The 21,306-nt window shown below is 45.1% G+C and overlaps 1 protein-coding gene across 1 annotated transcript in view; it reads right to left on the bottom strand.

The window, feature by feature from the left end:
• Nucleotides 1-11,011, bottom strand: part of GLIS1 (GLIS family zinc finger 1) — a 218,288-nt gene extending 207,277 nt beyond the window's left edge. The window contains exons 1-2 of the mRNA XM_045998143.1: nt 10,943-11,011; nt 9,589-9,892 (exon numbers count right to left, since the gene is read on the bottom strand). Coding sequence (XP_045854099.1) covers nt 9,589-9,850 — 262 coding nt within the window. The 5' untranslated portion in view covers nt 9,851-9,892; nt 10,943-11,011. The remainder of the gene's footprint in view (nt 1-9,588; nt 9,893-10,942) is intronic.
• Nucleotides 11,012-21,306: the final 10,295 nt, after the last annotated feature.

The raw sequence follows: 21,306 nt of genomic DNA, 5'->3' as shown, positions 1-21,306 counted from the left end.
CCAAGAGGTTCTATTTACCAAACATTTACATGACAGCAATAACAACAATAATAATAATCCCAAAATTTACTGAGCGTTATACCATGGGCCAGTCCCTGCACTGAAGTGCTTTTACATGTATTAACTCATTTCATCCTCTTGTGAGATCATTGCTATTATTATCACCATTCTGAAGATAAGAACACCGAGGAGCAGAGAGCTCAACGACATGCCCCAAGTTCCCCAAGTTAGTCCCCAGAGCTAGGATTCAAACCCGGTGGCCTACTTCCATGCCCACAGCCTCAGCCGGCACCCTCAGATATGTACTTCGTGCCAGACTTGGTACTGGACACAGGGGTACAGAGATGAATCAGAAGCAGCTCCCAGTTTATAAAGACAGAAGGACAAGGAAAGAGAAAAACCCCAGGTCTGGAGCCACGTAAGGAAAAGTCCAACACTGCTGGAGAACGAGCAGAGCAGGCATCAGGAAGAGATGAGCTGGACTACTGGGAAAGCCTTGAACATCACACCAAAGGGCTCAGATTTTCCCACTGGCCAACCGGTTACCAGTCTATGAACCAAGCTGTAGTATCAGAGGTGACCTTTAAAGCATGCACTAAAGACCAGAAAATAAATGGATGTCTCTACAGACAGGTAAGTGGATGATAAAATACCAACCTATTTAAAAGAGGGCTTAAAACTAATAACCTCATTAGGCATCTTGTCCATAAACACACGCTAAAAATATAACTGCTATCCTGTGGACTGGGGAAAGACTCGTGTCCTTGTATTCAGAAAACTTGGGATACCCCTGCTGTCAAGGATGGGAAGTAACAAAAAGTTTTAAGCAAGGAATTCTTGGATAGTAAGGTCTGGGATTTCTCTTCTCCGCCCACCCCTGGACCCCTGCCTCTCCGAGCCCCTCAGCCTGCTGGAAGTCAACCACCTAAAGGCCCCAAGAAGAGCCAGCCCCGGTGAGAAGCTCCAATGCAGAGATATTCTCACAAAAAGTGCTACGTAAGTACAAATGACTGTTTGATCAATCATTTGGCCTCGGCGTGGGATTTGGTTAGAATTAAAGCCATCTGGCTGCTGGGGGTGGGGGGCAGGGTGATGGGGGAGGAGAAAAGCGGGCAGGAAAATGACCCGCCCCCTCCCCCAGAAAGCATTGTTAAAATATAAGGGGGAAAAACAGTCAAGTCCCTGCTGTTATTTCAGCCTAAGCCACTTAATCCTTCAGCACATAAAGCAACTTATTTTACGACCTTTTCCCTTTAAAAAGTAAATCTGAAGACGCTGCCTTGAATTCAGATATCTCTGAAACACACAACTCATCCCTCCCAGTGAAATATCCTGTTTCATAAACCTTCTTCGAGATACTTGAAACTGCAGATCACTAAATGCCTAGCTTTAGGCATCTGACATTCCAGAGAATTAATATTTAAACTTATTATAGGAAAAAAAGAATTGAGTTTGGTTGAAGCATGAAATATTTAATAGCGTCTCCAAATTAGAAACCCTATTTTGTTTCGCACTGGAAATGCCGACGTTATTACCTGGGCTTTGCACTCAAATAAGATAAAATGCACAGGCGGTCTTGAGATTAAACACATAATTACGGCCGTGTTCTCCAGAGAGAAGGGGAGTGAGGCAGGTTTGGGGAGTGGAAGCGATCGAGTTTCATTTTTACGATACACTTAAAATTATACTATCATCCTCTGCCTGGAGGGTTGGGCTTGAGACCGTTGAAGCTACTTAATCACCAAAAAACCGTGTCAAGATCCTTGGACCCGCGGAGGCCTATTCACAGTCTCGCGAAGCCGTCTCTGTCTTGGAATGGGCCCGCTGCTGGACAAGACCCGGTAACTTTCTCTACTCGCTAGGACAAAAGTATTAAGTGGTTTGGGATAAAAATTAAGCTTCAATTGACACAGTGGATCCTGGCAACCTCGGCCAGCACATGTAATTTATTTACAGGGTTGGAAAGTCGGCAAAATACATCATCAGCTCTTACACAAACTTCTACTAGGTATTAAATACCCAAGCCTCAGAGAAGTAATTCATATAGTCCAGCAACGTTCCAAAACAAACCCACTCTCCAGCCCTCCGGAGAGCTTAAAACAGCAAATGGGATCTGTATTTTTAAAAGTAAGGTTTATAATTCTCCCTGGTTTCTTGCTAAAGCTTTATTTTCCATCAAACCTGTTATTTAAAAAAAAAAAAAAAGGCAACAACATCTAAAAGAGTAATCTAGTCGTTAAAAAGACACAAGTAGGAAGAGGCCGGGCTACATCGCAACCAGCGTCCTCCTGATTCTTCTTCCTATTCTTCCTTTCAGACTCAGGGTCAACATCCAAAGGCAAAGAAGGCTGGGGCCATAAAGACTCCTGCAGTAAGTGTGATTCTCCGAGAATGTCCACCATCTCATGACGTGTGCAAGGCCTCATGCAAGGCCACAGACACAAACCAGCAGCGGGACTTTTCCTTCCCCTAGGGGTCATTTGATTCATTCTTCGTCTGACATGGAAGACCCATTTCCCACAAACTAACGCTCACGTTTACTCTGATTCCTGGGCTGTTCTCCCTCCCAAGCCCTTCTTCGTCCTGTGACTGAACAGGAAATGACTGTTCAGCAGATCTTCCGCCACAGGCCAATGAAGCATGCGTTCTACCATAGGTGTGGTGGGCCTTAAGAGAAATTCTCTTCAAACATCGAAAGGTGTCTTCAGAAGCAGAGAAAGGGAGATCGCAACCAGGCCTGGGCAAGGAATCGCCCCGAACTGTGGGAAAGGCTCCAAAAGGGACTAGAACTTGCAATAACCACTATGATGTGTAAGTGTTCTGCTGCTTTGGAGAAGGAGCTGTTTCTAGAGGGTCCCTCCACAGCCTCAGGGAATCCTTGCCTGAGGACCCCATGTCACGACTGGGAAATGCTCTTTCCCCCATTTCTACAGCAGGGAGGTGGACAGACGCAGACAGTCTGCCCATAAAGTCACACCTCGGCCTGTTAGCAGAGACTCAGAATGGTCTCCTCCAGGGAACAGCTGTCTGGACCAGCCTGCAGCCTTCTACCACCTTCCCCCGGGATGGGGGGCCCACTCTCTAGACACGGCAACTCCTCGCGCCTAGGGTTTAAAGCCTGTCCTTAAGAGTGCTGTGCTTTAGCCGGGAAAGTACAGGCTTTGCTGTCAGACAGAGCTGAGTTCAAACTCCAGGCTTTATGACTTACTAGCTAGTGAGCTTATCACTGGGGTCAATCACTTAAACTTTCCAAGCCTCAGTTGCCCCATCTGGAAAACTAGAATAATGCCTCCTTTTCCCACAGGGTAATTGGGCATCATTAAATGCAGTCAAAGCTACAGTGCCCAGCCTGGCACACAGTAGGTGCTCAGTAAAGATTAGCTGACTGCCCCCCTCACACTTATGTTTTCTCCGGCAGTCAGCCTCAGGACTCAAGAGTTCAAAAGAGAAGTCAAGTCTGAGACGAAGGTGACTTCTTTCCACAGCCTCGATCCTCCCTGACTTCCCCAGTCCAGTTCATGTGGAATCCCTGAGCTTCAGAGCAGGAAGGGACAACAGACCATCCCGTCCAACTGTTTCCCATTTTACAGATGGGGAAACAGAGACTCAAAGCCAAGAGCGTGGTCCGCATGCATCGAGGCTGCACAATGGTGCATGTGTTCACTCCAGACAGGCCCAACCATAACCACCAAATAAATTCAGGCCATACAGGAAATGCATTATTCAGTTAGCGGACTGAAGGTCTCCTCAGTGCATCTGACTCAAATGCTGACTTTAAAAACACAGCTCGTAATGCTAACACAATCTGCCTCGATCCGCCGGAAACCCTCTGAAGGAATAACCCTTTGGAGTTTAGGGGAAGATGGGGGAAAGAAGAAAACAGATGCTTTCGGAGACTTTAAACTGTAAGACCACTGGGTTAGGGTTGTATTCTCCCCACCCCCACCCCATCCCAGGTCTGTTTCCTTTCAGTTTCTTATAAATAAGGCCTAGGGAGACCAAAACAGCTACAACCACCCTCCCCCTTTTCAGCTATCAGTCCCGGACTTTGCTTCTAATGCTGAGAGCTTTTTTTTTTTTTTTTAATTCATTGTAAACTATTAATTCGCGCAGCCACTGTTGATAAACAAGAAGTCCGTTTTTAAACTGCTAGAATCATTAGCACAGTGAAGGCGAGCAGCACGAATATTTCAGGAGTTTGCTCTTTTTTTCCTGGCCCTGGTATTACAGCTGTGCTTTCTGCATAAGGCAGTTGAAGTTTTCAAAGCCCACTGCAGAAGTTTGTTTCATTTCTTCTCCCCCCTTGAACCGAAATGTCTTTGTTTCTTTAAGCACAAAAATAAACTACCCCCTACCAAAAGAAACAACACAACTCTCCAGGTCCAAACTCATTGCAACTAAAATCTATATTAGCAAAATAAATGAACAAACCACATAATCTAATGTTCACATATAATCATATATATATATATATATAAGGTGAGGTTGTTGAAATACCACCAGTTTCAAAAAAGGAGATTCTGGTCCAAGAAAATTGAGGGAAGGAAGAGCCATCACCCTCTCTATGCAAAAGCCACAATTAGCAATAGTCACTGGTCAATTTACAAATAAATTTGGTATTTATTTGTTTGTTGTTTCTTTTTTTCCTAATCCTATCCAAAAAAGGATTGAAAACTTTAGTTTCTCTCCTTTTCTAGGATGCTGGCCAAACTCCACAAAATAAAACCGAAGAAAATGATGATAATTATGCAACATTCAGAACAAAGAACATAAGAATATATTTTTTTAAATGATTCATTGTGCACTTATGCCTGTAATGAGATTTTAACGCACTGTAAAACTAAGTGTGCTGGCTCATTTAGCTTCTCACGCAAATATAACGCAGAGAGATGAATAAGTCAAAGACAGGGTGGGCTTTTTTTTTTTTTTTTTTTTTCTCAGAAGTGTGAAGGAAAACCACAGCATATAAAGAAACTTATGCTTTTAAATCACAGATGGAACAACACAGCCTATCTATACGACGCCACGGCTAAAAGGTCCTCAGACCTCAGCCCAGCAAAGCACAACAGGTAAACTGATCAAAAACGACCAGGCTGAAATTAAGTCACGATCTCCTGTGATGGTCTCCTTTCCATTTGTATGCCAAGTCCCAGCAGCTTCTGGAGAGCCTGGGAGGCAGGAAGGGAAGAGAAATTCTACCCGCCCAGGATTCTTGGGGAATCTTTGGGAATTCTATTTCCACTACACGTCTATAAAAGATTTGTCGGATACATAACTCTCAGGACTGTAGACGCAACATGTTCCTATCACGTTTGTGTACCCACACACATACATGTCTCTCTTTGTCTCACAGAGCCTGACATTTGGCCAGCAGGTTTTTCTCCCCCTTTTTTGAAACCTCAAGCACTGAAAAAATTTGGATCTGATTATTTCCGGATCGCAGGACCAGCACTTTAAAATGGATGAAATGCAAGCAAATTGCCCACCAGAGCCGGAGGGGGTAAATGCTTTCAAAATAACTCATACCTTTCTATTAGGGGTGCGCTAGCCCCTCCAAAGCCTCCCCAGGACATACAGGGGTTTCTGATTTGGATGAAGAAATTCTACCAGGTAACACCACCAAAACCATCGCGTTTACTCTCCGCCGGCCTCTAATGCCCAGCACACAAACTACAACTGCATTTTGTTTTCCTTTTTTTTTGAGAAAAAAAAAATCTATATACTAGCTATTTTTTTTAAGTTACAAGATTGACTACTTCTTGGCATTTACAGCCATGTTACGATGGCTGTTTACTAATAGCAGTGACACGCATGTGTCACGATCCTCGGCCCCTTTTTTTTGCTAAGACTTGCCCCGTCTCAGCACACTGAAAGGATCCCAGAGAGTCGCTGTGAATTAAATAGTGAGCTCATTATCTGGCGTAGTCTGGGAAGAGCAACTCTGGACAAACGGTAAACTAAGAAGTTTTCTAACTATGGCATAGGTATTACTTCCAAAAAGGACAGAAGAAACACCAAAAGCAAAAATATTTTAAATTCTCTGGGAATATTCAGGAGTCCATCCACTATGCCAGCTCTCAGCCACCAATACACACACGTAGAAGGTGCAAGCTGGGGAACCAGAATCGAATATTTGGAACAGAGAGGCTTAGAATCCGCCACTCTCAGGGGCGCCTGGGTGGCTCAGTGGGGTAAGCCTCTGCCTTCGGCTCAGGTCATGGTCTCAGGGTCCTGGGATGGAGCCCCACATCACCATCTCTGCTCAGCGGGGAGCCTGCTTCCCCCTCTCTCTCTCTCTGCCTGCCTCTCCGCCTACTTGTGATCTCTCTCTGTCAAATAAATAAATAAAATCTTTAAAAAAAAAGAGAGAGAAAAGAAGAAAGAAACTCCCACTCTCTGTCGGTAGCTTTGAGCACATCCTTGAGCCTCAGTGTCTTCATCTATAAAATGGGAGCCAGAGTCATGACAGCCAAGATGTGCCCAGCACTTTAAAGACTGCAAAGCACTCTACATCTCCCCTTAGAGCAGCCCACAAGGTAGGCAGAGCACAGCTGGCGTGAGGGCAGATGAGAGAATGTGTGGGAACACACGGTGGAAACCGGAAAGCACTGTGCACGGGGAACAAGCGTCATCAGGCCATCGCCACAAAGCCGTCTGCCTCCATAAAGCCCAGATGTTTACCTTCTTTCCTTGTCAGGACTTCCAAAAGCACAGTGTTGGGTGTTTAATAATAAGAAAGAAAAATGCAGCATCTGGTAATCTGGCCGTTGCAGCTGCCTGGAATCTGGATAAACGGGACTCTGCCATAAACAGATCGTGATTCTTATTGTAAATGATGACAATGTTAGTCCATGACGTTGCACCATCCCCAGCGCCTCCTGACTCCAGATCTGGAAACGCCGAGAAGCCCAGCATATATGATGAGTTGCTAGACTCAAGGGCTCGCTCCCTTCCTCGGTTAGGGTCTATCTGAAGCAGAAGACAGCTCATCTGAAACCTGACCCCAGACGGAGCAGTACCGTCTTCTCTCTAGGCAGACGTGGACACAAAAGACCTGAAGCTTGGCTCCTCTCGGCTTCCCCCGGCCAGCGCACCCTAGAGTGAGCTTCACATTCAATATTTTAAAAATCAAACCGTTCTGCCTCCTTTCCCTGCCCCCTTCACCGCAAGTATCACTTACCCTAGCATGGTGTCCTGGCATGAATTAATAAAAGTGACCCATTCTAGCTTCTAAGTTTATAAAGCATTCTTAAAACCATCGTTAGATTTACCCTGGGAGGAGACATTATTACCTCTCGTGCAAATGAAAAACCAGAGGCTGAGCACGTTAAACACACTCCCAGAGGAATCCCCACAATAACAAGACACTGAAGTGACCCTTTTACTAAAGCTCTCCTCAGTCTTTCCAAGTTGGTCTCACACTAAATTGATAAGTGGGGAAACTAAGGCTCAGAGAGAGAACAGCTTCCCCCCAAGCTCCCACAGATCATAGGTGGCGGGGCATAGTCCATGGATATTTTTTGATTGGTATTTGCATCTGTTTCAAATAAACCTATGATTTGGAGCTAGACACCGAAAATTCAAAGGGTTACGTGGTCTGCGGGAGCAGGGGCAGTAAGGTTCCTTGTGACATTTTTAAGAGAACTGCTGAAGCCCTGCAGGGAAGTTCATTTTGTCTCTGATGACTGAGGGGCTGGACTTCGAGAAAGAACTCGCTTAGAAGGATGAAGGTCATGGTGGAAATTTCTTCAAGCCCAGGTCAGTGATCAAAGGCTGGCCAGAGAACTCCCACCCAGACCCTGGGGTGGCCTTTTACACAAGAGACGTTTTCTCCACTCTCAGGCCTCAATTTCCTCATCTTTCAAATGGGTTTGATAAATTCTACACCACCAGCCTCACTGGAGACCGTGAAGAAAATAGTTTAGAAGCCTCTTACAAAAGCTTAACCAGAACGACCATCTAAGGATACAAAGAAAGAGGCTGTTCCTCCCATCCCTTTATTCTCCTCTGCCCCTTCCAAATACAATCCTGACTTAAATATCTCATATATTAGACATTGGTGGGGGAAGGGGAATGTAAATTAAAATAATTGGGGTTTTGAAGAATGGAAGTAGGAAGTTCATGTGCAAAGCCTGATGAGGTCTCTAACCACGGCTCTGAGCAGAGACCACATTTAGGAGAGCCATTCACCAGGTCCTAAGAGAACTCCGTCTTCAGGGACAGCTATGATTTTTTTAAACCTAAAACACTGCAGGAGGTACCTGCTTAAGGGAGGATTATGTGCGGAACAGAGCAAGCGAAAGAGCTCAGCACAGCAAATGTTACTCATGTCTTGCTACCCGCCACTCCTCTCTCCCCAGTAAAAGAACACCTCCTATGCATACCCCAGTAATAATACTCTGAAGCCATTGTTTGCTGTGTCCACCCTTTCAAACAGGATCCCTCTCTGTTGGAGAAGAGACTAACATTGAAAATGAGGCAACAAATTGCACTCTTCTACAAAGTTAGGTGTTTTCAGTAAGAAGAAAAACACCGTTTATGTTCATTTCATTTTACCACTGCCTGAATTGGGAAGTTGGTTATTTTCTCCCAGAAGAAGCTCTCATCTCTAAAACCAAGACACCCTAACTTTTCTAAGTTGCTGGGGCTGATGCTAAAGGATTTATGCCTATAGAGCCAAAAGAAATCTTTGTCTTCCTTGAGTATCACCTGAGAATAGAACCAAGATGCCCAAAAAGATAAAATAATGAAACCCCAAGCCTTGGTTTCTCTCAGGGAGAAAATAAGGTGGGGGGAGGGGGGCCCGACCTGCATCTTAACAATTTCCCCAATTTCTGGTTAATTATCTGTCAGCATGAAACTTATAAATAATGGCTAAATAATAATTAACTGTGATGAGAACGGGTTCATGAGAATGCCTGCATCATCGCCGACTTTGAGCCCATGAACCCTACTGGGGCCTGCACCTTACACCCACCAGCCTTACTGGGTAGAGGAAGGATATTGCAAAGGAACTTCAGACCAAAGATTATGCTTCTGAAGCTTCAAATCAGAAATCCTTCTTTTAAGCCAGAAATTGACTCAGGCTGGATCACAGGTTCATAAAATTTTCCATCAGGAATCCAGAAATCATCTGCTATAATTAATTCCTTAATTGGCAGAAAGGGAAACTGAGGTTCCAAGAGGGGAGAGGTCTTGCTGAAAGCCTCTGGTTTTTGTTATTTAGCATCGGAATACATTCAAATATGCCTGTAGGCAGCTCAGAGATACTCGAGTTGCTAGTCACCCTAATTTATAAGATTTTTTGTAAGTTTCACACAACTTTTATCAGAAATACACAGACACAAAATCATGTAATCTGGACTTTCTATACACACCCTTCTCCAGAATAGGTTTACTGAGTTTAAATTAGATGCTTCTTAAACAGCCATCATTTATAATGACGACCGAGTCCCAAACCACTAGAGAAAAACTCATAAACACTAGAGAAAGTACCACCAAGTGCCCACGAAGGTGTGCGGTGTCCTGGCCAGGCAGCCCGAACTTCTCCACACCTTCTGCCCGGCACGTTGGCGGGGCCAGACTTACCCTTCCCGGCGGCAGCGGCCTTGGACGGCCCAAAGTCTCGGGGGCTCCGTGGCCGGAGGAGGTCGTGGGCGCACGGCGGCGGCACAGGCGGCCGGGGCAGTAGTTCACGCTGGCCCCCATCCACGCAGCCACCGCCGCTCACGGTGACCCTGAAGGCCATGTGTGAACCGCCAAGGCCAGTGGGCCCGCGGCCTGGACCCGGAGCGCCGAGGGCCTCCTTCGGCCTCTTGTCTGAGCGCGCCTCCGCCACCTCGCAGTGCATGGCGCAGGGGCAGGGCGGGCCGCCGGGGGTCGTGCCGGGCTCCTGGAGAGGGGAGACAGCACCCGCGCGTTAGAATGAGGGGAACAGCCCCCTTTCTAGTCCCGGGGTAGGTTTGGGCAGGTCACCACCACTCCTCGGTTTATTCCCCATATCTAAAATGGGTTAGCCCCACCACACTTACCTTAACCTGACAAACCCACCTGATCCCGCAAAAGCCCCTTCCCGGCACAGAGTGACTCGCACTTCTCTGGTGTGTCGAGGGCCCTGGACACCCGCCGCCACAGCGCATTCCGAGAAGCCCGTGCACCCTCCCGCTCAAATCTGCCTCCACCAACACCGGCTTTCTTCAAAGGAAGAATGGGGAAACTGAGGCCTGGAGCTGTGAGAGCGCCTGTGCGGTGTCACCCAGTGAGACAGGAGCGGGCGGCAACTAGGATTTCCAGGGCAGGACTCTGGCGAACCGGCGGAGGCTACTCCAGGTGGGTCAGGGGCTGCGTGCCTCCTGGGCGCTCCGGGGACCCGGCTGCGCGCAGGGACGATGAACTGCGCACCTACTGGTCTGGGGCGCGGACCCTCCGAGACTTACCCACGACCACCCAAGCCCCGAGAGTGGGCGTCCGATGATGCGCGCTCACTCCCACGGCACCAACCCAACACGAGCACACGGAGACACGCACACTCCCACGCGCAGCAGAGAAATTGAACCCATCGCACGCGCAAACCCGCACAAAGTCGGTAACGCCCATGGACGCTGGCTCCCACACATACCACACACCCCCGCAAATGCACACTGGGGACACGGCGTGCCACACGAATTGCTCTCTCATTCACCCGCTCAGACACTCAGCAACACCAGCAACCTCACCGGCTCACACAACACAAACACGCGCGCTCGGTCTCCCTCCACAGAGTCTTGGCCCTTCCAACATCGCTCCTGGAACAAGGGCCCGGGGCCCCCAAACTCTCCTTTCCTCGCTGCGCTCCCGCGCCATTCCAAAGGTCCCGCGATTCCGGCGTCGCTGGGACCCTACCCTCGGATCTCGGCCCTGGCGCCCGCCCCCTCCCCGGATCATGAGCCGCGCCCCCTCTCACCTTGCCGCCGCGGCTGTAGCTCGCGGGGCGCACAACTCGGCGCGCCTCCACTGGCGCCGCAGCCCCCGCAGCCGGCGCTGCCGCCGCGTCCTGCGGGGCGGCATCCCGGGGCAGGGGCGGGGCCCAGACCTGCCGGACAGCCGCTCCAGCCACTGGCTCGATGAGGCTGGCGCGCAGAGGCCAATCGCAGCGCGAGGGCGGGGCCTCCTTGCCTGGGGGCCTGGGCAGGGCCGGGCGCGGGGCTGGGCGGAGGGTTTGACAGGCGGCGGCTGCCGAAGCCCTGCGCTGCCCGCTGCCCTCCGGCCGCCTGGCCGGGCAGGGCGGCGCCGCAGGCTGGAGAGGCAGGGCCCTGTCGTCCGAGCTGGGCCGGCTGGGCGGCGGAGCGCACTGGGCGTCAGGAGAGCCAGGCTATGTCCCCGCCTGGCCCAGCGGCTGAGACCGGACCCTTTCCTTCTCCGAGGTCAGTTTTCTCATCAGATGGGATCGGCGAAACCTGCGCGCGGAGGTAACAGATGTGAAAGTGCTTTGAAAGTTTGGTTGCAGAATCCAAGCGTCTCACTCAAGAACTTGCACGGTATTTCACAGCCTGTCCGCGGCAGCGCTGGGACGAGAACCAGGGATCTCCGACCACTTTCTTACGTTTTTGTTTTCATGGTGTTTTTCACCGTAGAGTCCAGCCTAGAGGGTCCCAAACTCTAGAGTTGAAAGACAAACAAAAACGGGCACCTAGCTGGCCCAGTCAGAAGACCATGCAACCCATGATCTCTGGGTCGTGAGTTCGAGTCCCACCTTGGGCGTAGAGCTTACTTTTTAGAAAAATAAAAATTTTTATTAAAAAAAAAAAGACAAATAAAACCAGATGCCGGGTCCCAAGCAGAAAATATTCTAATTGTATCTGTGCATCTGTCTGGGGTAGGGCCCCAGCGCCTAGATTGTTAGCAAGCTCCCAGGAAATCTTAGAGTCTTGGGGGTTGAGACCCACTCATCTAAGTTCCTTCCAGGCCTAGATTTGGGGCTTCCCTCACAGACAGCAGTGTCTCGGGGAGCCCTGTCCAATGTATGGAAAGAACACCACCTAAAGAATAGGACTTCTCACGTTGGAAGCAGTGGCTCAGTTCCCTTCTCGGAGCTTCAGTTCCCTCCTGTACAAAACAGGGCTGTTCAGGTGTGGCAGAACTGGCAGCAGCATCCAGGCTTCCTGACTCCCAGTCTAGTGCTCTCCCTTCTATACCAGCCAGCTGCCTCTAATAGGTATAGGATGTCAACCAACCTGCCCATTACAAACAGGTCAAGGGCCAAGGGCCCCATAGAGCACCTCAAAGTCTTGTGTGTGTCTGGAGACTAGGAGTTGAGAATTGTTGCTACTTTTATGGTACGAGGAGAAGAGGTAGAAACGTCGAAGGGTAGCTCACCAACCCCTCCAACTAGGTGCTTGTAGGGCGCTGCAACTAGGGAGGGTAAGAGGAAGCCCTTACCCACCTCAGAAGTTCTGTGCTGGCTGTGCGGTCAACAGGCCATGTGGCTTTAGCAAATCATAATCTCACTCTGGACCTCTGTTTCCATTTCAAAAAGCAAGACAGTTGGAAGGTGACCGGCATTTCCAGTTCTACCTTTCAGTGGGTCCAGGAGCTGAGTCCTCTGCGCTCCCTCCCTCACCATACACACACACACAAACACACACAAATAGCACTGCACACGTAGGACTCTGAAAACACTTGCCGAATAAGTCATTTAATCAGCTATAACTGCAGGTAAAGCTGTCCCAATTTCCAAGATGCAGCAACAGCTCATTCACTTAGTCTTTACTGGGCACCTACCCTGAGCCAGCCCCTATGGCCTCAGCTAGGGTAATGGACATCCTGCCCTTCCCCCAGTGAGCTCACAGCTCCACCCCACCAGGACAGATGGCTTTGTAAAGCCTAAAAAAGCAATGAGAAGGTTAATCTGCTCAGTAAAATAGACCTCTTAAACACTTGTATACAGCAAGACCCCTTTGGGGACATACAGAACCTAGTGGGTGCATGCATTTTTTTTCCTAGAAGGAATTACAAGGAAGTGTTAACATTGGTTAAGGGAATGGGGCACTGGAGGGGTACTTTTTCATTTTTTTTTACTTTTTCTATCAATATATATTGTCCTCCCTCTCTTTAAATAGGGATTTTTTGAGTAGTAGGACTATGAGCTGTATTTTTTTCTTTATAGTTTTGTTATAAAAATAAAATCATTAATATTTTAATTATCATGAAAAAAAAAACACAGCAAAACAAATAAAACCCACTTCTCCCTTCAGCAGGCCAGACAATAATGTATATTTTTTATACTAACCAGTGTTCCTGCTCAAACTGGTTTTTGCCCTTCTAGTCCCACACAGCCTGTCTACTGGATATGTCCATTTGGCTTCATCTCCCAAAGCAAACATGATGTTTCCTTTCCAACTTAGCTCCTCATTCTTACGTCTACCTAGTGAATGGCCCATGGCCAAGTTCCCCCATGTCAGAAGTCTGAGTCATCCCAGGTCCCCCCTCTCCCACATTCCCATATTTGATTCACCATCAATCCACCTAACACATCCCCACACACACATTTATTCCCAATTTTTATACTTGCCTCCAGCCTCATCCTCTTCCCTACCATCCATTTTCCATACAGGTCTCTCTCTTCGTCTCTAAAACATAGATTAGACCATGTCACTTCCCTGATGAAGACAATGATCATTAATAGATCTCAACAGCCATCTAAATGAAGTCAAACAATTTTCGTACTCCACTACTGAGCCCTATCCTGTGTTCCCTAAAATATTTTTATTACTTAGAACCCAGAACATATATTCATGTCTTCATAGTTTTGTATATCATATTTCCTATACTAACATTTTTCCCCTTGTCCTTCCTTCATACTCCTTCCCATGAACTGTTTGATACCCAGCTCAAGGTATCACAGAAGCCTTCCTGAAATCCTCTGGCTAGGATTATTTTCTTCTTGCACACTCTTACAGTGACCTCTACTTCATTCTATCTCAGAACTTATATTATACCATTTTATAACTATCTGTTTCTTCCTCTAGACTGAGACCTTTCTGGGAGGCAAGGGCAGCCTTTTGTCTTTGTAACTCCAGAACCTAGAACACATTCTGGCACAAAGTCAGGATGAGGTAAATGTTTATGGAATGCTGATTGAATTATTAGATACTGACCACTGCTTCATTTGCTTGACTGCATTTCCAGCCAAGCACTTCTTCAACCTATCCAGACCTTCCCACTTACCATCTTTGTCCAGGGTCGTAAACATAAGCTCAACAAATGGTTGAGGCAAAAATAGACATGCCAGTGTATCTAAGGGTCTCCTGTGCCCTGGAAATATGAAAAAGAGAAGGAATAGAGGTGATGGATATTACACTGCTTACCCTACCTCTTTCTTGAAGCAAGAGAAGAATTAACATTCACTGGGGAACCTACTATGTCCCAGGTAGTATGGCTGACACTCTCCATATGTGATCTCATTTTATCCTGAAAACTCTGAGAGAAAGAGATTATCTTCTCCATCTTATAGGTGAGAGAAAAAAAGTTCCAAATTAAGTGGTTTGCCAAAGTTCTCAGTTAAGAGTGTCTTCCCCCCATATATCCATGGTCAACTGATTTTCAATAAGAATGCCAAGACTCGGATGCCTGGGTGACTCAGTCAGTTAAGCGTCTGCCTTCAGCTCAGTCATGATCCCAGGGTCCTGGGATGGAGCCCTGCATCGGGCTCTCTACTCATCAGGAAGTCTACTTCTCCCTCTCTCTCTGTTCCCATCCCACCCCCCGCTCGTGCTCTCTCTCTCTTAAGTAAATAAAAAAAAATCTTTAAAAATAAATAAACAAATAAAAATAAGGATGCCAAGACCACTCATTGAGGAAAGAATACTCTCTTCAACAAACAGCGCTAGGACAATTGACTATCCACATGTGAAAGAATGAAGTTGAATCCCCATCTCATACCCTCTACAAAAAGTAACCCCAAATGGATCAACTTCCTAAATGCAAGAGCCAAAAAACATAGAATACTTAGGAGAAAACATAGGGGTGATCTTTGTGACCTTGGATTTGGCAATGGATTCTTAGATGTGAAACCAAAAACACAAGCAACAAAATTTTTAAAATGAGACTTCATCAAAATTAAAGACTTTTCTGCATCAAAGGACATTGTGAAGACAGTGAAAAGATAACCTACGGAATGGGAGAAAATATTTGCAAATCATACATTTGATAAGTGTTTAGTATCCAGAATATATAACTAACTCACATAACCCAACAACAAAATGACAACCCAGTCAAAAAATGGGCAAAGGACACTTCTCCAAAGAAGATATACAATGGCCAGCAAGTACATGAAAAGATGCTCAAACTTATTAGTCATTAAGGAAATGTAAATCAAAATTACCATGAGGTATCATTTCATACCCACTAGGATGTCTATAATTTTTTTAAAAAAATGAAAAACAAAACAGAAAAGAACAAATGTTGGTGAAGATGTAGAGAAATTGGAACAGTCATACACTGCTGGTAAGAATATAAAATGGTTCAGCCACTGTAGGAAACAGTTTGATGATTCTTCATTACATTTAACATAGGATTACCATATGACCAGCAATTCCACTCCTAGGCATATACCCAAAATAACATTGTTGTGGAAACAATCCAAATGTTCATCAATGGATGAATGGATAAGCAAACTATGCTTGTATACACATCCACATCCATACAATGGAATACCATCCAGCCATAAAAAGGAATGAAGTTCTGATACACGTTACAAGCGGATGAACTCAAGAACATTACGCTAAGTGACAGAAGGACATAAAAGGTCATGCATTGTATGATTCCACTTATATGATCTATCCTTAATAGGTAAATCCATAGAGACAGAAAGCAGATTGGTGGTAACCAGGGCCTAAGGGGAGAGGTCAACGGGGATTATCTGCTTAATGGCTATAGGTTTTCTTTCAGTGAAAAGTTTTTGGAGTTAGATAAAAGTGATGGTTGTACAATATCATTGATGTACTAAATGCCACTGAATTACTCATTTTAAGTGGTTTATTTTATGTTACACATGTTTATTGTGATAACTTTTTAAAATTTAATTAAAATTAAAGATTATTGCCTGAGTCCAAAGCCTGGGTTTACTTCACTGCATATTGTAACTTTCATTGAGAACAATCCATAAAATGACTTTAGTCATTTATGGAGCCTTTAAAGGTTGTAACTCTGGTGTTATCAAACTGAGGGACACCAGCAAGTCACCATTCCAGGATCCTCAATACTGTGCCTGCCAAATAAAGATGACAGCTTCGGGCGCCTGGGTGGCTCAGTGGGTTAAGCCGCTGCCTTCGGCTTGGGTAGTGATCTCGGGGTCCTGGGATCGAGTCCCGCATCGGGCTCTCTGCTCAGCGGGAGGCCTGCTTCCCTCTCTCTCTATCTGCTTGTGATCTCTCTCTGTCAAATAAATAAATAAAATCTTAAAAAAAAAAAAGATGACAGCTTCTGTGAGGCTTTTGTGGAGACTCAGTGAGAAGAGGGAAGAAGATAGAATGAACCAGGAAAGGAGAGGTGGTGATGATGATGAATGAAACACCCAACATACTTCTCCCACCACTTCCAGACTTCATTTTATTAAGTTGAAGGTGCCCTTTTTAAAAGAAAGCAAAGAGGGGCGCCTGGGTGGCTCGGTGGTTTAAGCCTCTGCCTTCGGCTCAGGTCATGATCTCAGGGTTCTGGGATCGAGCCCCGCATCGGGCTCTCTGCTCAGTGGGGAGCCTGTTTCTCCCTCTCTCTCTGCCTGCCTCTCTGCCTACTTGTGACCTCTCTCTCTGTTAAATAAATAAATAAAATATTAAAAAAAAAATAAAAAATAAAAGAAAGCAAAGAAAAACCCTGAAGAATCCCAATATGGAACACAGTCATAAAGGGGCAATGAAGCTGTTCTAGATAAAAATCTCATATATGGTTAGAGAAAGAATCAACTTGAACTATGGATAGAAAGGGACTTTCTTTTTTTAAGATTTTATTGATTTATTTGAGAGAGAGAGAGATGAACAGTACTAAGGAGGGTAGGGGGCAGAGGCACAGAGACAGAGGGAGAAGCAGATTCCCTACTGAGCAGGGAACACAACACAGGGCTCAATCCCAGGACCCTGAGATCATGATTGGAGCCAAAGGCAGACGCTTAACTGACTGAGCCACCCAGGCGCCCCAGAAAGGAACTTTCTCAACTAAATAAAGGACATCTACAAAAACAAAACAAAACCTACAGCTAACATCACGCATTTACACTATACTTAGCGGTAAAGGCTGAATGAATTCCCCCTGAGATAAAGGGAGATAAAGAACATACAATAGGAATATTTCTATTCAACATCACACTGCAAATTCTAAGCAAGCGCAGTAGGGCAAGGGAGAAAAATACACACACAGGTTGGAAAGAGAGAAATTCTCTCTTGGCAGGCCACATTATCATCATATATAAAATCTTATGGAATCTACCAAAAAAAAAATCTCCTAGAACTTATAAATGATGAGTTTATGGAGGTTGCAGGATTCAAGATTAATATAGAAAAATCCATTGTATTTATATAACCTAGCAATAAACCATTAGAAATTTTAAAGATTTGCCCATCCTCTTTGTGGCATCTTTCCATGCCGCCATAATGGTACACATGAATGTCCCTGCAGATGCTCTCAAGAAAATGAGCAATGCTGAGAAGAGAGGAAAATGCCAGGTTCCTATTAGGTCATGCTCCAGAGTCATAGTCCAGTTTCTGACTATGATGATGAAGCATGGCTCCACTGGAGAATTTGAAATCACTGATGACCACACAGCTGGGAAAACTGTGAACCTCAGAGGTTCTGTGGAGTGATCAGCCTCAGATTTGAGGTACAACTCAACGATCCAGAGAAGTGGCAGAAGAATCTGCTTCCATCCCACCAGTTTGCTTTCACTGTACTGACAACCTCAGCGGGCATCACGGACCATGATGAAGCAAGATACGAGGGAAGATCCTGGAATTCTTTTTGTAGGGATGTAATATATACAGGCAAATAAAATGCCTCAATGGACAACATAAGTAAGCAAGTAAATAAATGAATAAGTAAACAAATTTAAAGAACCATTCATAATAGCACTTAAAAAGATACAGCTAGATATAAATCTAACAATAATGTGCATTATCTCTATGCCACAAAATGCTGATGAAAGAAATCAAAGTAGATCTAAAAAATTAAAGAGGTATATTATATTCATCATTTTGAAGATTAAGTACTCTTAAGATGTCTAGTCTTCCCAAATCTATAAATTCAAGACAACTTCAGTCAAAATCCCAGCAGGAGTTTTTAATAGAAAGCTGTAAGCTGGGACACCTGAGTGGTTCAGAGGGTTAAGCATCTGCCTTTAGCTCAGGTCAAGATCCCAGGATCATGGGATCAAGTCCCTCGTTGGGCTCCTTGGTCGGTGGGGAGTCTGCTTCTCCCTCTCCCTCTCCCTCTCCCTTTGTGTGTGCTCTCTCTCTAGCTCTTACTCTCTCTCAAATAAATAAAATCTTAAAAAAAAAAAAAAGCTACAAGCCGATTCTAAAACTTATTTAGAAAGGCAAAGGAATTAGAATAGCCAAACAATTGTGAAAAAGAAAAAGACGGAGGACTTACTCACTACCTGATTCTAAAACTTATTTAGAAAGGCAAAGGAATTAGAATAGCCAAACAATTGTGAAAAAGAAAAAGATGGAGGACTTACTCACTACCTGATTTTAAAACTCACTATAGGGACGCCTGAGTGGCTCAGTTGGTTAAGCAGCTGCCTTCGGCTCAGGTCATGATCCCAGCGTCCTGGGATCAAGTCCCATATCGGGCTCCTTGCTCGGCAGGGAGCCTGCTTCTCCCTCTGCCTCTGCCTGCCTTTCTGCCTACTTGTGATCTCTCTCTCTCTGTCTCTCTCTCTCTGACAAATAAATAAATAAAATTAAAAAAAAAATTTTAAAACTCACTATAAAGCTACAGTAATCAAGACAGTGTGATACTGGCAAAAGGATAGTCACATAGATCAATGAAACAGAATATTTCATATTCTATGGGACCCATATATGGCCAGTAGATTTTGTCAGAAGTACAAAAGCAATTCAGTGGAGGAAGGACAGTCTTTTAACAAACAGTGCTGGAACAGCTACTATACATATACAGAAAAACAAACCCCAACCCATATTTCAGACGCTATGCAAAAATTAAATCAAAATGGATCAAAATGAAAACGTGTGACTTCCAGAAAAAAAATATAGAAGAAATCTTTGTGACTTTAGGTTAGGTAAAGAGTAATTAGATATGATGCCAAAAGCACAATCCATAAGGGAAAAAAATGTTAATTGGACTTATAAAAAATTAAATTTTTGCCTCCAAAAGCTACTGATTAATAAGAGAATGAAAAGACACACCACGGGCACCTGGGTGGCTCAGTGGGTTAAGCCTCTGCCTTTGGCTCAGGTCATGATCTCAGGGTCTTGGGATGGAGTCCCACATCAGGCTCTCTGCTCGGCAGGGATCCTGCTTCCTCCTCTCTGTCTTTCTGCCTGCCTCTCTGCCTACTTGTGATCTCTGTCAAATAAATAAATAAAATCTTTTTTAAAAAAAGAAAGAAAAGACACAACACAAGCAGGGAGAAAATATTTGCAAATCATATATCCAGTTAATGAACTGTATTCAGAATATACGAAGAACCCTTACAACTTAACAAAAAGAAAACAACCAAATATTTTAAATGGACAAGTGATCTGAAGAGATACTTCACCAAAGAAAATATGCAGATGGAAAAGAAGCACGTAAAAAGATGTTCGTCATCATTTGTCATCAAGGGATGCAAATTATAAGCACACTGAGACAGCAGTACCCACCCATTAGAATGGTTAAAATTTTAAAATAGAAAAATATCAAATGTTGGCAATGATGTGAAGCAACTGGAACTCCCATAAATAGTTGGTAGAAATGCAAAAAGGGGGGTGCCTGGGCGGCTCAGTCAGTTAAGGGACCGACTCTTGATTTTGGCTCAGGTCACGATCTCAGGGTCATGAGACCAAGCCCCCTGTGGAGCCCTGCATTGGGCTCCAGGTGCCATGGAGTTTGCTTGTCCCTCTTCTTCTGCTCCTCCCCTCCCCTACTCTTGCTCACTCTTGCTCTCTCTCAAATAAATAAAACAAAATGAAACCAGAGAGGGAGACAAACCATAAGAGACTCTTAATCATAGGAAACAAACTGAGGGTTGTTGGAGGGGAGGGGGCTGGGGGGCTGAGGTAACTGGGTGATGGACATTAAGGAGGGCATGTGATATAATGATATAATGAGCACTGGGTATTATGTAAGACTGATGAATCACAGACCTGTACCTCTGAAACCAATAATACATTATATGTTAATTTAAAAATACAACTATTCCAAAATAAAAAATAATAAAGAAGAAATGCAGAAAAGTACAACCACTTTGGAAAACAATTTGATATTTTCTTACAAAGTTAAACATAACACTTACGGTACAACCCATACAAGCCAGTAATCCATTCCCAGCATGAAATGAAAATCTATGTTTACACAAAAACCTGTACATGAAAATTTTTAGGAACCTTATTTGTGATCCTCAAAAATATAAAACCAAATGTTTCTGAACTGCAGAACAGATAAACTGTGGTAAATCCACAGAATGGAATACTACTGGGCAATGACACAAAATTGATCCTTGATATACTTAACAACATGGGTGAGTCACATTGTGTCATCTAAGTAATTGAAGCCAGACTCAAAAGACCACTTACTGTATGATCCCATGGATGTAACATTCTGGAAAAGACAAAATTATAGAGAACAGATCCGTGATCGCCAGGAGTTAAGCATTGGAAAAGATTTGCCTGGAGTGAGGCCGTTTGGGGGAGGAAGGGGCCATGATAGAGCTGTTCTGTATCTTGACTGTGGAAGTGTTTGCACGACTCTATGCATTTACCAAAACTCATAGATCTGTGCACTGTGAATTTTATTGTATGCAAATTAAAAACAGAGTCAAGTTGGTTATTCCTAAAAGTAGAGTCTCTTCTAAATGAAGCCTCAGGTTAATCAGACTCTCTCTAGACATAGAGACCGATAAATTGTTGGGGAAGCCAAGTTCTACTACACTCATTTCCTCTCCCTCTCCCTCTCCCTCTCGTCTCCTCATCCTGTGTTTTCTCTCACCGTGAATGATGATACCACCGAGCTGGGATCCTAGGGGTTCTCCTAGGCTCCCTCTCTCCTCCACCCACACCCAGGCTCCGAGGCCTGTGTGGTTCCTACTTCTCAGGTGCTTCTCGCCATCTGCGGCCC

The sequence above is a fragment of the Meles meles genome, chromosome 1 (genome assembly GCF_922984935.1).
Source record: "Meles meles chromosome 1, mMelMel3.1 paternal haplotype, whole genome shotgun sequence".
Taxonomy (NCBI): domain Eukaryota; kingdom Metazoa; phylum Chordata; class Mammalia; order Carnivora; family Mustelidae; genus Meles; species Meles meles.
This window is presented reverse-complemented; position numbering and strand designations above follow the sequence as displayed.